We start from the raw sequence: 16,249 nt of genomic DNA, 5'->3' as shown, positions 1-16,249 counted from the left end.
AAATGTTCTCTAAGTAATTAACCAATAAATGTAAATTATTATTACATAAAAAATTGGAATAATATTCTTCCTTTATAGAATGTGTCCTTATCAATGGAATTTATTCAGTCCCATCAAATATTGTTTTCACATATTTGTTGTTAACAATATTGGTTTACCATAATTCCCGCATATTACTAAAGTTTAGATTTAGGAATCCTCAATTAATCTCTAGAGTCTAAAGTCTATTTTATTTTGATGTTAGTGCAAGAAGAGTCTAAGTTTTTCTTAATGAAATTACAGAAAACTACAATATTTTCAATAAGTTAATATAGCTTACACATACAAGGTTTAATTTCTTTAAAATTCCTCATCTGTAATCTTTCCAGTCATTGAATAAAACTATCTTAAAATTATACACAATGGTTCCAATAATTCTCAATGTTCTATGCAGCTGTCATCATTTAAAAAATAAAACTCTATGCGGGGAAACTAATTAACATAAGTTTGAAACTAATTATAATTAGCATACCCATTTATTCATTTTTGGGTACAATAATTGAAAGATTAGGTAGCATTTATTTTGACCAAGAAAAGGAATTTGGGATGGCTTTATCCCCTTGATGGAACCCTAATAAAATCATGTGAATCAGAGAAAATATATATACATTTAGGAGGTCTTTAAATGGATATCCCTAGCTTAAGTTAGATCAGTCAATGTAATTAAGTTTGGGTAATCATAAGTGATCACCAATCAACTATTATAATTTGGGTTGTTGCTGAAAAAAAAAGATAAGTTTGAGATATAATCATGTTGAACATTAGAATAACAATAGTTAAAAAAAAAAGAAGAGTAAAAGATAAGAAGAAGATTAATTGATTAAAACAAAGAATATAATATAGTTAGTCATAGAAAAGAGGTTTAGTGAACCCTACCTATGCATGATTCAGGTGAGCCTTATAAGTCATCACTTTTCAAAGTTACAGTGTTTATTACATAATGACACAGCTTTACCTTTTCAATTTGTCCCCAGTTAGTGTAATCAAATGTTCCTAAGATTCCTCTCGTGAATGTCTTTGTTGTCATGGTAGCTTTGAAATGTCAAAAATAAAACAAATGTGTTGTTGAGTGCTAATCCAAGACACAATTATAATGCCTCACTAAAATGCAACACGCTTTGAGGAACATAAACTGTTCCAGAGACAATTTCAGGAACACAAAAACTTTTGTTGGTCGACATCTACCATCCACACCCTTCTTACTTTCAACTTAATCGTCCATAAATCATGCTTACGTGCTTAATTATATACTAATATAATATTCACGCCACATTAATATTTTTCTTAAATGAGAAAAAAAAATATTTTTTTTTTCGAAATTATTGGGTTTATAGATGAGAAAGAAAATCTGACATTGGAATTAATATTTAGCTAACAACGATGCAAATGGGATTGTTGGTGGGAATCAGCTCCCGGCATGGAACATGTTCGTGACAAAAATATAGAGGGCTTTTTTGTCTTTGCCTTCGTAACATATATTAAAAGTTAAATATTGATTTTTTTTTTCCTTCCTTAATGATGAATCGTTTAAGAAAATAAAATATGATTTCTCTTTTTAAAAAGGAAAACAATTTGTTTATTTTAATATAAAAGTGCTGACAAATTGCAATGGTATCATGATCTATTCTATTATTAAAATGTGATAGACATATGGCTAAAACATACCTGATATCTTTATATAGTTATTTTCTTTAAATTAAAATATAAAAATGAGCTCAGTCGACTTATTCATGACATCAATTTAAAAAAAAAAAAACTAGTAGCAAAATTTAAAGTCAAAAGCACCCTTTATTTTTGACAAAAAAGTCATAACACCGAGCAAGGAGAAGACGTGGTCTGGGTTCTGATTATTGAAAGATTAATACTGATCTTGCACGTCTCGTTAGATTTTAATGTATAATTTTAGATAATGCATGTGAAAAGAATATATTATTATTATGACGTCATAATTTATTTGAACCAGTGTAGAAATATTTGAAGGTGGTTTTGAATTGGTGAACGGAATATGAGAATGACGTAACGGGCATGATAGATTAATGTAGGGTTAGAAGTTAAAATGAAAAATAATTGGTGAAACTAAATATAATAAGTTAGAGAAAAGAGTATTTTGTTATTTGTTGAAAGAAGTTAGTGAAGAAAGAGGAAACAGCGTTAGCCAGTGAGGAGTCCCTCACCGAATGGAAATTGTTATTTGTTAGTAGTTGGAAGTCCAAAGGGAGAAAAGGGCGCACAAAACAGAGACAGAGGAAACCAAAAGAAAACGGCGAGGGAGAGAGAGAGAGAGAGGTAGATGCATTGATTATATGGTGAAACGCTGAAAAAAGAAAAAAAAAAGGAAAAAGAAAATTGATGGTGCCTGCGTTGTGTGCTACCACACCATAGCATAGCGATAGCAGTAGGAACAGCAATATAGCGTAGGCTCTGTAGAACCCCGAAAACTAATTTCTGCTTTCTGCTTTCTGCTCTCTCTCTTAGCATTATTATTCTTATTATTATTATTATGTGCTTCTGGTGTATTGCATCTCATTCGGGTCGGATCTAATCGGTGGCAGTGATCGGATCGATTGGGCATTTTCATTGCCAATGGGAATGCCCAATCCGAATCTTCTGAACCCTCATCGTTACCACAAACCATGAGCAAAGCCTTGGGAGAAGAAGAAGACGAAGAAGAACAAGAACGCGACAGAGACCAAGACCAAGACCAAGACTGTTTCTACGACTCAAACGACCGTTTACTCTCTCTCTCCTCCTCCTGCTCATGCTCCAATTCCAACTCCGACAACGACGAAACCGAGAACGAAACCCAACCCCATCGAAACGACACACTCCCCAATTTCCCCCTAACCAACAACTACGACATATGGATCTCCCAACCCACCTCTGTCTCCGAGCGCCGCACGCGCCTCCTACTATCACTCGGCCTCTCCTCCCTCACGCGCCAAAACCCTCACCCTCCCCCACGCGATCGCGTTTCCCCAATCCGATCCAAATCCGACGCCACGACCACCAACACGACTTCCGCCGGCGCCGCCACATCATCCTCCGCCGGCGCCGCCAATCCTAGGCCCCCGAACCCCAAACCTCCTTCCGAGGAGCTCTGCACGATACGCGATCTCGACAACGGGAAGGAGTTCGTGGTGAACGATTGGGAGAATCTGCGGGAGGTTGCCACGGGGAGGCACTTGACGATGGAGGAGTTCGAGATGACGGTGGGGCACTCTCCCATCGTTCAGGAGTTAATGCGGAGGCAGAATGTTGAAGAGGCTAGCGTCGATTCCAATGCGAGTGGCTCCAAGGTGAAGAAGAAAGGAGGGGGGTGGTTGAAGAGTATCAAGAGTGTCGCGAGCTCCGTCGCCGGGTACAGGGATCGACGGAGCAGCGATGAGAGGGACACCTCGTCGGAGAAGGGCGGCCGGCGGTCCAGCTCCGCCACCGACGACAGCCAGGACGCGGCGTTTCATGGTCCGGAGAGGGTGAGAGTGAAGCAGTATGGGAAGAGTTGCAAGGAGGTGACGGCGCTTTACAAGAGCCAGGAGATTCAGGCGCATAGTGGGTCTATTTGGAGCATTAAGTTTAGTTTGGATGGGAAGTATTTAGCAAGTGCTGGTGAGGATTGCGTGATTCATGTGTGGCAGGTGGTGGAGGGGGAGAGGAAGGGGGAGCTGCTGCTGCTCGATAGGGAGAAGGGGGAAGATGGGGGGAGTGTGAATATGTTTTTGGTGGTGAATGGGTCGCCGGAGCCGACGGCTGCGGCAATGCTGTCTCCGCTCAGGGATGTGGAGAGGAAGAGGAAGGGGAGGTCCAGCGTGAGTAGGAAATCCTTGAGCCTCGACCAGTTTGTCGTGCCGCAGACCGTGTTTGCACTCACTGACAAACCAGTTTGCTCCTTTCAGGGACATCTGCATGATGTTCTTGACCTCTCATGGTCTAAGTCTCAGGTTAGCTTCCAATTTTCATATGGGTCTTGATGTTCTAGAAAAGTGTTCAATTTCAATGTGTCAGTATAACTGTAAAGAGTATTTTGCACTCTTGCGTTAGATATACTTTTGTACATTATTAATTTTTCTGTTAGCTGAACAATTCGCATTTACTGAACTGTTGGAGTGAGTTTTCTGCTCTGAATCTGTATATCAGAAAGGTTTGACATTCTTAGATAATTGATGGGAGTGGGACAGTTTTTAAGTGGTTGAAAAGGCATCAAGGGATAGTAAATATGGATTTCAAATTGTGTTATCTGTTATGTTTTATATACAGTTTAGGCAACTATGATTATCTTTTTGAGTGAGGGTCTACCATTATTTTGTTTAGTGTTTTCTGATTATTACATTTTAAGGTGTTTATGTTCAATTGATGAGCTCCTAGGCTATTTTTAGTTTGAGTTGAGTCGTTGTAATATGTATTGTTGGATCAAGTGGATGAAGTTCTGGCCCATTGAGAAGGTTTCTGGATCCTTCTTTTTTTTTTCCTACACCCTGTAGGTTGATGTTTTGGTTTATAAATTTTTTATTTTCATGGGTATAAATCGGTCTATTTTTCCTATAGAATTACATTTCTATTCTTGGCATTTTTTAGAAAGGAGTTTAAAAATGGTTAATTTAGGGAGGTAACTTATAAACTACGGGATGGCATTTTGTTTAATGTAATTAATATAATTAATGGTTACTTTGACAGTATAATCCTCTGAGAATATCCAATTTTTCCAGCAATCACTATAGTGAACAATAGATAGGGAGATAATTTAGATTGAATATAAAGAAACGAGTGTTGGGAAGTCCTATATAGCTTGCCTCAATTCTTAGGATGTGGCTTATATATTTCCTTTCACTTAATGTCAATTTGTTTTAAGATGAATTCTGCAAACGAGAGCTAAAACTTACTGCTCAAGAGTGCTCAAGAGACAGAATATCTGCCAGTCAGTGACGTGCTTAGGATCCCGTTTATAACATGGGATTGCTTTTCAGATGGTTTATTAATGCCCTTGTGATAAATTGTTGAGATTTGTCTTTTGTTTTAATCTTATCTAGAAGTCATTTTTCATTGTTTCCTATGTAAGTTTAAGGTAGTGTTTGGTAAACTTAGAAAGAAAAAAAAGGAAAAAAAAGATATTGACTAACTAGGTACGGAGGTCCTAATTGAAATTGTTATTAGTAGACAGTCAAATTTAAAAGTCAGCTTCCATTGGACCTGTTTCTAAGTCAAACTCAAAAACTGCACAAAAGCATTTCTAAACTAAGTTGCTGTAATCCTGTCTCATTTTCCCTTATAAGAAATCTGTATTTATCTCCCCCTTTCCTTATATTTTGTTTAGAATTTATGAATGACTTGCCTACATGTACCAAATTTGGAGTCACAATGTTGTGGGACTTGGGTGAGCACCTTTTGGAGTGATTGAAATTCTATGGATGAATTGTAATGTTTGATATTTATTGCAGGCCAAAATGTTGTCTTTGAAAAACATCCATTGGAGATTTCTTTTATTTATTTATAGATCTTTGTTATTAATGTCAGTTGAGAAATCCTTATAATTTCAATATTTGGGAAAAACCAGTGCAGTATATTCTACAAATGAGTTAAAAAATGCATGTAAATTTAGATCATCCTTTTAATATATTTCCCCCCCAATTTTTCTCAGCACTTGCTCTCATCTTCAATGGACAAAACTGTGCGGCTGTGGCATCTGTCTAGCAACTCTTGTTTGAAAATATTTTCACACAGTGACTATGGTGAGTAAATGCAGTTATTACATATTGCCAACTCTGCCTTAATCTGAGTGGAAATCATATGGATTAATTAAGATCAATGACTGATCACTCGTATATTTTTTACTTTTTATGATTGTTTATTCTGCCTGTTCCCAACTAACAACTGTATCCGATTCTAAGTTCATCCTATCCCCATCCAATATTCTTCAAGACATCCCCCTTCTTTGAGGATTGGATAATCACATGTGGCATAGAGGCAGTTTTATTAAAATGTCGTCTCTACTGTAAATAGAAACTAATTGTACAAGAGCTCTTTGCTGTCCATTAGGGTGGATTAGATTTTACAATGAATCCCCTTACCTCCCTACTGCCTCCTTTTTCGTTCTTTGCTAATTAAGACTTTTGCTTCGATCTTTCTTTCTCTCTGCCACAGTAACTTGCATCCAGTTTAATCCTGTTGATGATAGATACTTCATTAGTGGATCTTTGGATGCTAAGGTTCGCATATGGAGCATTCCTGATCGACAAGTTGTTGATTGGACAGATCTACATGAGATGGTCACTGCTGCTTGTTATACACCTGATGGCCAGGTTGGTCTAAGGTTAATACGAATCTTTTTGAACACTCAAGTACAATTTTATGTTCAACTCAGTTAAATTTTCTGGTGCAGGGTGCACTGGTTGGTTCATACAAGGGTAGCTGCCACTTATATAATACATCTGGTACTGTCAGATACTTTTTTTTTAACTGTGTCTATTTATTTATATTTTGGTGAGAGTGGGGCCACTGATTATCGTTTTGTTTTTTCGTTCAGAAAATAAGTTGCAACAGAAGAGTCAGATCAATCTGCAAAACAAGAAAAAGAAATCACATCATAAGAAAATTACTGGTTTCCAGGTAATGTAATGAATAATGATTTACTGCTGTGCTTTTATGAGATAAGCTACTTTTTTGTATCTACCCAAAACATTGAACGGGGAAAAAGTAAAGTAAAATGAAATAGGAGGGCGTACAAATTTAGTGGATTTGCTTTGACTTTGTACTTGTCTTCCTATCTGAATTTTTGAACAGTTTGCCCCTGGAAGTTCATCAGAAGTACTTATCACATCTGCTGACTCAAGAATACGGGTCGTTGATGGTGTAGATCTGGTCCATAAGTTTAAAGGTATGTAGTTATATAAAGTGAAAATTTATTCAAAGATAGTGTAACATGTGAAAAAACCATTTGGTACACTGCTTTTATCTGCATCAAAATTTGTTTTATTAATTCAATGTCAAAGAAAAACTTGATTATTTTTCATGTTTTGTCTGGAGTGGGAGGATATTTGTCTCTTTCTTATCAGACGTATATGATTATATTTATTTGGACAGATGAAAAGGTTGCGGTCTTACTAGCTTATCAACTTAGTCTAAAATGGCAACAAGTCTTCAGTATTCTTATTTCCTTGCTGCTGATCAAACTGATGCAAGTTTTGTGCAGGCTTTCGGAATGCAACTAGCCCAATTTCAGCATCCCTCACAGCAAATGGTAAATATGTTGTCGCAGCAAGTGAGGACTCTCATGTATACATCTGGAAAAATGAGGCTGATTGCAGGCCGAACAGAAGCAAAGGTGTCACTGTCACACGATCATATGAACATTTTCACTGTAAAGATGTGTCAGTGGCCATTCCCTGGCCTGGTATGGGTGATGCATGGGACATGCATGATACATTTTCTGGAGAGCAACCCGAGCTTGATAACAATGCTGATGATGTCGCATCAGCCAATCATCCTCCTACCCCTGTAGAGGAAAACTTTGTCACCGAGGGTTCAAGATCTGCATCTGGTTACCACAACAGTCCACGCCATGCAACCATTGCAAGTGCCACAAATAGTTACTTTTTTGATAGAATTTCTGCAACATGGCCAGAGGAAAAACTTCTTCTGGCTGCAAGAAACCAAAGCCCTCGTGTGAGTATGGATTTCTCTAATGGGGCAAGTCAAAAAATGTCAGCCTGGGGTATGGTGATTGTAACTGCCGGCCTTCGAGGGGAAATCAGAACTTTCCAAAATTTTGGATTGCCACTTCGGATATAAGAGGTGAAAGAACGAAGATGTTTATGAACATGACAGAGAATGAGTTGATGATATCTGCTCTGAAGGCAGTTGAGTTCACCTTCTCAATTTGTTGGTGAAAAACCTGTACAGAAAAAGTGGGTGAGATTTGTAATATTAGCGGGGTTCATTTATTTTCTTTTCTTGTTCTTGTGCGTTGAATGAAAGATAGGTTGTCATTCCATTCAGGCACTGAGGGGGATAAAGGGGAAACATTGTCAAACAAAAAAAACAAAAAAAAAGTTACAGCAGGAAATTTAGAAACCGATGGATGTAATCGGCAATTGTAGAGTAACGCAAGCACGGGAAAAGCTTATTGAAATTAGAAATGATGATTCTTTTACACATTTATTTGTCTTGAGCATTGTTATGGAATTTATATTTTGTCCAAAGCAAATCAATTCAATAAAGCAGCATGGCTGCAATTTAGTGTCATGTGGCATTCTTCATTCCAGAAATTTATTTACACAAGATAACCTTGACAAAAGTTTCATAATAAGATTTTTTTTTTCCCAAGTGAAATGTCCCACACTTGCTAATGTGCTTTATATTTTGGTTCCATGAGGTGCAATATTAATCTACAGCTCTAATAAGCAATAGCAACAAATATATTTCAGGCCAGTTATATTAATATGCTTAACTTTTGTCATATTTTAATAACTTTCTTAATTGAAATTTAACTATAGAAAGAACATGTAAATTTATAAATATAGTTATTTTGAATATACAAATTAATCAATTAAAACTCTGCATTGTAGGCAAGAGTCATCATCAATTCTTGCTTTCTTACATGCTATTACTTTCTGCACCATATTCCCGAACACACTCAAATTTGGAAAAAAATTTGGGGGTATACAATCAGCCCACTTCTATTATGAAAATAATTTTCTGCAAACTTTTGATAGGGTGCAACAAGAAATTCGACAGGAAGTCCTGGGAGGCAAATTCTTCTTGCATCCATGTTTTCTACCTGCACCCCCATACTTTTCAAAATACCCATATTACCCTTCTGGAAACAAATTTAGACAATGAATGTTTGAAATTGTTGCGGTGGTGGTTCATGGTTCCTGATATGTTTATGTATTGCATTTGATGAGTTTCTCCTTTGTGTTTAAGTTCCGGATTGTATCAGAGTTCTCCCATTGCATAATTTTTGAAACTTTAAACTTTTCTATTTTAGAATATATAATTCAAAAAATAAATATCATCCTAAATATAAATATATTAATGAATGTGTAATAGACACTTGTTTTTTTTTTATGTTGAGATTCATATAGAGTGGAACCACGTTTCTACTTTATAAATTATCAAATGGAAATATACAATGGAAAGAATTTCCGCTGTATAAACATGAAACATATCTTTTAATTTGGTATGCTATCATGTAAGATAATTTGGTAGGCTCAATAGTTGATTGTGCCAATTGGGTTATGAACCAAAAAACAGTGATTGAGTTAGGATAACACAACGCAACGATCCATTCCCTAAGCTACAACATTAACATTTGCAAAGACACATATTTGGACCATGGAGTTTCTTCAAACCTTCTAGTTTCTTCATTTGTCACAGAAAAAAATTACCAACACACATACCCCATCGAGAAAGCTACCAAAAAAAGTACTCAATTCAGTCAGATTCTATCTTCAATGACCTACCACCACTCTTTCGGTCACTTTCAGCACTGATATTTACACTCCATAGGCCATAACTACCAGTGGCTCCTATTTCCAACGGATCAAAATATCCCTTCTTAAGAAATCCAAAACTCCACACTCCATTGGTTGCTTCGAAATGACGTGGCACATGCACATGCTGCAAATTATCTTATCCACTCATATCTTCACAATTTCACAAACATCATTTCATATATATATATCATATATATATATATATATATATATATATATATATGACATTTTCAGCTCAAACACGAACCACACATTCCATTACCCCAGTGGTAACACCACTTCTACTTACTTCACTACGTTGTAAAACCCAAAATCCAGTTTCTAATCCTTTTCTTTTTCTTGCAATGGCTCTCCAAGCTGCTTCTCTTGTTCCTGCTTCTTTCTCTGTCCCTAAAGAGGTTTGCTTTAATTTCTCACCAGGATGCTGTCGGTTCTTCTTATTCATTGTGTTTGGTGCTTTTTCCTTACAGATAATTGGATCATGTCATTTGTGTTTGCAGGGAAAGATTGGTGTCTCTCTCAAGGACTCCACACTGTTCGGTCTTTCATTGTCAGAACCTATCAAGGCTGACTTCAGCTCCTCTGCATTGAGGTGCAAGGTAGTTCAGTTAATGCTTTGCCATCTTCTTCTCAATTCTCCATTAACTTGCTTCTTCCTAATCTCTCAGTAGTGGTATTTTAAGAATGATTTTATTTTGAGCATATTATACTATCATTTGGGTTTCGCCACACCCAATGAAATCTTACTAATTCCTTGTTTGTGGGAGTACATGTTTTATGTGGGTAATTGAGTGTCAATGTCAATGAAATTTATTTTGAAGAATGTAAGAGTTAGTCTACGGATAAAAAATGAGATATGGGAGAGAAATTTAAGAAAATCTCAGAGCATGACAGTATAATTTGCTCTTTTAGTTTATGTTTTTTTTTTTCTTTTGGAAATCCATGTTTTAAGGTTTCTCATGTGAAATGACCAAAACAATATCTTTATCTCCGTCACATATGATGTGTTACATTCTTTTATACTATTGTTTAAATAAACAAGGATGATAAAGTTAATGTTATACAATTGTTACACCTTTTTATCTATTTATTAGCTTTTATTGGTTTGTGTAAAAAGATTATAACGACACTTGCTATTGGACAGAGGGATAGTATATTCCACTTAGAAACTGAATACTTTTTGGAACACATGAATTAGAATGCTTTAGCCTCTGATTATGTCATTATACTTGTTTGAAATGGGTTTTTATCTGTATACTATAAGAGATTTTGCTTACAAACAAAATACTAAATCCACCCACCTTCCTAAAGAAAAAAAGTTGTGGCCATTTGTCTAATTTTTTCTGTTTCACCCCTCTTTCTATCAGAGGGAATCCCAGCGAAAAATTGGTGCTGTGAGGGCGGAGACAGTGGCTACAGCCTCTCCAGCAGTCACCAAATCTGCACCAGAAGGCAAGAAAACATTGAGGAAAGGTAGTGTTGTGATAACTGGGGCTTCCTCTGGATTAGGCCTGGCCACTGCCAAGGCTTTGGCTGAGACAGGAAAATGGCATGTAATAATGGCCTGCAGGGATTACCTCAAAGCTGCAAGAGCTGCAAAATCTGCTGGCATGGCTAAGGAAAATTACACCATCATGCACTTGGACCTTGCCTCTCTTGACAGTGTCCGACAATTTGTTGATAACTTCAAAAGATCAGAAATGCCACTAGATGTGTTGGTTTGCAATGCTGCAGTTTACTTGCCAACTGCTAAGGAACCTACATACACTGCTGAAGGCTTTGAACTTAGTGTTGGAACAAACCATCTAGGACATTTCCTCCTTGCACGCCTGTTGCTTGAGGACTTGCAAAAGTCTGATTACCCTTCAAAGCGCTTGATCATTGTTGGTTCAATCACTGGTCAGTTTGTTAGATGTTTATTGGGAATTCTAGTTCTTATCACACTTTATTTGGTTGCATTTTTGTCCTGATTGGGTTGATTCAACAGGGAACACCAACACATTGGCTGGTAATGTACCTCCCAAGGCAAACCTTGGTGACTTGAGGGGACTTCAGGGTGGTTTGAGTGGGCTGAACAGTTCAGCCATGATTGATGGTGGAGACTTTGATGGTGCCAAGGCATACAAGGACAGCAAAGTCTGTAATATGCTCACAATGCAGGAATTCCACAGACGATACCACGAGGAAACTGGAATCACTTTCTCATCGCTCTACCCTGGTTGCATTGCCACAACCGGTTTGTTCAGAGAGCACATTCCCTTGTTCAGAACTCTATTCCCTCCATTCCAGAAGTACATAACCAAAGGCTTTGTCTCAGAAGATGAAGCAGGAAAGAGACTTGCTCAGGTAGCAATGAAGTTTGGTCATAATGATAACAAGAGCATGAAGTTTTCAAGTGTCTTTATATCTCATTTGTTGTTGTTATCTTTTACACAGGTTGTGAGTGATCCAAGTCTTACAAAATCTGGTGTTTACTGGAGCTGGAATAAAACATCTGCTTCATTTGAGAACCAGTTGTCACAGGAGGCCAGTGATGCTGAGAAGGCTCGTAGGGTGTGGGATATTAGTGAGAAGCTCGTTGGTTTGGCCTAAGTGGGAGCTTCCAAAATCCATTTTCTATAGACCTTGCACTTCTATGGAGGAAAATGACGTCTCAAAAGAGTGGATAGATATATCCTACCATTTCGAATGCCTTAATGTTGTTTGTTAGCTAGGCACTTCTTTGCTTTGATGTAGGGTGTTGATTGTGAATCAAGACTCAATAAAATCATTCATCCAAGGGTGTGACCATCTTGCTCAAAACCTCTGAAATAACTGTGCATAGTAACTAAAAATTATAGTATCGGGTGTTATCTTTCAAGTCTTTCGTTAATTGTCATTTATAAGTGAGCTGCAGAAAATATGGCATAATTAAGATCTTGATCCATATAAAGAGCACCTGCGCATGCAACATGCAAGGAGAACCAAGAGAGGCTATCCTTAGAGCTTCTTCATCTGAAGTAGCAAGCAAGTTAACTAGTTGAATAGAAATATTAATAAAATTATGAATGAAAAAAAAAATTAACAAGATGTTTCTTCATGTGTAGTTATATAAAAAGCCATTCTTGGTTTGTTTATTTTTATCTTCACTTCATGCTCATTAGGCACAATTTCTGTAAAAAGATAATTATTTGTTAAATTCTCCCAAGAATTATTAAAAGAAAAATCATTAACCAAGATATATCCTAAACAAACATTTCTTTGAAAGTAGGAACCATGCATGATGCATAACAGCTTACTCTCCTATTATCCCATACATATCATATAACATAACAAAGCCAAAACTACAAAGTTGCAGTTTCTTCTCATACTTCCAAAGTTCTTCAGGATAGATATGTGTAATTTTAATATACATCATGACAGTGACTCAAAGTTCATAGCCTGGGAACTTGGCCATTAGTGGATCAACCATATCTAGAAAAGTATATGCCATTCCTCCAAGACCTTCAAATAAGGAATGGGGGCGATCTCCTCCATGCATCTTTCCTTCTGAGATCAGTTTATGTGCCCTATCAAGTAGGAAACAAGCAAATGCTTTGGCCCTGTACAAATACTTCTCATTTCCTGTCAATCTGTAAAGAGAAAGGAAGACATAGGTGTTCCCACTGATGCCATGACACATCCCAACTCGCTTAAGCAGACCCCTCTTCCATACTACTTCCCCTGAATCTACAGCTGCTTGCAAAAATTCCTTGTCCCCAAAAACCTAATTTTTATGGCAAAGATTATAGCATGAGATGTGAACATGTATCTAGCAGCTAGGCTCAACAATTATTGCATAACTTCGGCAATTTAAAATATAAGAAAACAAGAAGTGAAACTTAATTTCTTGTTTGTACAGGAGTTTGACAAGTGAAAGGAAAATGATTTCTGCTGAACTCAAAACTGAATTACCCTTAAGAGTACTTGGAACACATTCTTCTTAACACAGTTTTTTGCATTTGTTAAAACTTGTTGAAATCTACAAAATTATTAAATAGATTCATTAAATAAAACGTAAGACCCACAATTTTAAGATTTCCAACAAATTTCAAACAATGGTAGAGTTTGTTAAAGAATACGTTCCTAACATTTCTCTTACTTTAAATACCAACTGAGATGCATATACCATTTTCAGCTTCAGTGCCACCATGTTCACTAGTATTATTAGTATTAGTCATTCTTTTCAAAGGAAACGGTAAAGTACTAGCCCATTGTAACCAGATTCATGCGAAGTATATAATTCATGAGTTCCCTTCATGCCTGTGTGGAAACACTTTCTCAAGGGAACAAATCACGTCATATGCTTAAATGATGCAAAACATACAACCAGTATCTTCCTTTCAGAGGTGACAAATCATATCTCACATGAATGAACACTCTAAAATGATGCAAAATTTATAACCAGTAGTTTCCTTTCAGAGATGAAAAATCATGTCACATGAATGAACACACTACATCCGATACTACTCTGCAGTCAGTACGCATTTGAATTTCGCAACTAAGGAAAATATTACCTCAGCTGCCTTTACAAGGGTAAGAGTGACTCCAGGAGCACCATGACACCAATGCACAAGACGGTCATTTTCACTTCCTTCGCTGGAGGGATAATTGCCACTAGGGAAACGATTGTTAATCATGTAACGTAGGGTACCCTTGATTTCTTCCACCTCATCTGGCTTGAGTTCCATGTCCATCAAAACATTCATAATTCCTGCAAGTCCATGTGCAGCACCCCAGTATTTCTTTCCATGCCATTCATACATCAGAGGACATCTTCCCTTGTGTCCTAATTGTCTGCCAGCCGAGATAACCTCATCCACTACTGATCTCTATTGAAGTTAAAAAGCCATCTTATCAAAATAAATTGCAGAGTAAAAAAATCCCATGAGACTCATCATGAAGCAGATACGCCTTATTACCATGTGGGTAGTAGGTATTGTGTTGTTACCAATATGCTTGTTCAAGAATGAACAAGCCCATAGGTAACCTGTTCTGCCATACAATAGCTCATATGGCGAATCACGAGGTATTACAATCTGTTCTAAGCAAAGGCACATATATGAAAAGGAGTTAAACAACTTGATTCCATGTATAAATAGGAATTATCACACGGATCAGAAATAAAGACAACAAATTACCTCTTTGAATTGTCTCAGGTAATAGTCAAGTAGCCTTTCATCACCAGTATGCTTAGCTACAACAGCACCAAGAGCACAAACACCAGCACGCCCACAAAGAAATGTCACACGGCTGCAACTCATACACTAGAATTTAGAAAGTCAAACCACGATAATCTCATTTCCCACATTGGATTGAAGCCAGCATAATTAACAGCACATGGAAGCATATAACAAAAACCAAACATCCAACATAAACATATGGCAGATGATATTGTGGATTATGTTAGAAACATGGTAGTTATAATGTACACTGAAATACACAATTCATTTCTATGAACTCTAAGAGAATTTTTCGGTGTCAACCAGAAAAAAATCATAGCATGTACTGTAAAAGCCAACAAACTCACCACATATAACAGTTTATTAATACATAATAGCATAAAAACTCCTTTACACTGTAAGTGAGGAGACTATTTTTTCCAGCAATAAACAAGAAGCATAAAATTTTATCAAAAGGTATTCCACATTAAACTATAACTGTTTAGTTTCAGGCTTTTCCAAACACTAATTTACTATACTGATTCAAGTAAACCGAGGGATAAACACAAGTGGAAATCTCCCGAGTACAGAGCAAGACAGACAACAGTATAATGTGCTTCAAACAACGCTATTGTGCTCTAGTCTAACCATCAAAAGCAAGCAATCCTTAAAACCTAAAACAGAAACACTATATTTAAACATGTTAAAGTTTAAACCAACCCTTTATAGTGGCTAAGCCATAACTAATAATATCCTTAGACGCACGAAAGAGAGAATACCCAGAATCTGCTGAAGCAGAATAACAAGCCTCAACAATCTCAGAGCACAAGTTAAGATCATTCCCATCCTTGGTTACTTGGTAGGCCTTGAAAAGCAGGTATGCTGTTCCAAGAGCCCCCGTGTAAAGGGTATAGTCCTTCACACGCTTCCCACGTGATCCCCATGTCTCCCTCAACACCTGAACAACAAGTACAAAACACTTACAGACCGACCCAACAAAGGAACATCACTAAAGCTGCTAACTTGACCCTACCCAAAATCAAAGAAAGCTAATCGAAAGAAACCCACAAATTCAAAATTAAGTTTTTGAGTACCGATTGTTTCAAGTGAAATGCAGACTCTTGGAACTTTGCAGATAGGGTTTGGTAAGGGAGCGAGAGAAGAGCAGTGAGGGAGTCCGTCAATGGAATTTGGTCTGCTGTCTCTGCCACAAAGGGAGGCATCTCGTTTGGAAAGAACCGATCGGCCATCTCCGGCTAACGGCGGTAGAATTCGCCGGTAAACGGTATAAAACTGTCTTTTCAATTAAATCTTTCGTGTTAAACAAAAGTGATTTACATTAAAATGAGTAAAATACTGTTAACAAAATAGAAATAAAAGAGAGGAATATTTTGGAGTATACTTGCTAAATAAAGTAAGGGTTAAATATGTTTTTAGTCCCTAAACTATTGACCGTTTCTGGTTTTCGTCCCTCTTCCAAAGTAAGGTACAATTTAGTCCTCAATCTTTAAAAAACGTTCGTTTTAGTCGAAAAAAACGAAC

General features: G+C 37.0%; 3 protein-coding genes across 3 annotated transcripts; 2 read left to right on the top strand and 1 right to left on the bottom strand.

Annotated features, from left to right (window-relative positions):
• Positions 1 to 2,154: 2,154 nt before the first annotated feature.
• Positions 2,155 to 8,186, top strand: LOC148193274 (uncharacterized). The gene is made up of 7 exons (XM_088098593.1): positions 2,155 to 3,977; positions 5,672 to 5,762; positions 6,175 to 6,332; positions 6,413 to 6,464; positions 6,557 to 6,639; positions 6,814 to 6,907; positions 7,223 to 8,186. Exons 1-7 carry the CDS (start codon positions 2,673 to 2,675, stop codon positions 7,819 to 7,821), a joined length of 2,382 nt encoding a protein of 793 aa, XP_087954719.1. The 5' UTR covers positions 2,155 to 2,672; the 3' UTR covers positions 7,822 to 8,186.
• Positions 8,187 to 9,765: 1,579 nt separating this feature from the next.
• On the top strand, positions 9,766 to 12,387 carry LOC148193273 (protochlorophyllide reductase, chloroplastic). The gene is made up of 5 exons (XM_088098476.1): positions 9,766 to 9,925; positions 10,028 to 10,126; positions 10,895 to 11,426; positions 11,515 to 11,873; positions 11,964 to 12,387. Exons 1-5 carry the CDS (start codon positions 9,872 to 9,874, stop codon positions 12,117 to 12,119), a joined length of 1,200 nt encoding a protein of 399 aa, XP_087954602.1. The 5' UTR covers positions 9,766 to 9,871; the 3' UTR covers positions 12,120 to 12,387.
• Positions 12,388 to 12,747: 360 nt separating this feature from the next.
• Positions 12,748 to 16,044, bottom strand: LOC124820537 (lanC-like protein GCR2). Its single transcript, XM_047292251.2, has 6 exons — positions 15,802 to 16,044; positions 15,487 to 15,665; positions 14,687 to 14,798; positions 14,468 to 14,584; positions 14,063 to 14,377; positions 12,748 to 13,272 (listed from the first exon to the last, which is right to left on the bottom strand). Exons 1-6 carry the CDS (start codon positions 15,955 to 15,957, stop codon positions 12,934 to 12,936), a joined length of 1,218 nt encoding a protein of 405 aa, XP_047148207.2. The 5' UTR covers positions 15,958 to 16,044; the 3' UTR covers positions 12,748 to 12,933.
• Between the last annotated feature and the right edge of the window lie 205 nt (positions 16,045 to 16,249).

Source organism: Vigna umbellata, chromosome 9, assembly GCF_029865625.1.
Source record: "Vigna umbellata cultivar VRB3 chromosome 9, Vumbellata_1.0, whole genome shotgun sequence".
In the NCBI taxonomy this organism is placed as follows: Eukaryota; Viridiplantae; Streptophyta; class Magnoliopsida; order Fabales; family Fabaceae; genus Vigna; species Vigna umbellata.
Note: the sequence above shows the minus strand (reverse complement) of the source record. Positions and strands in the feature narration are given on the sequence as shown.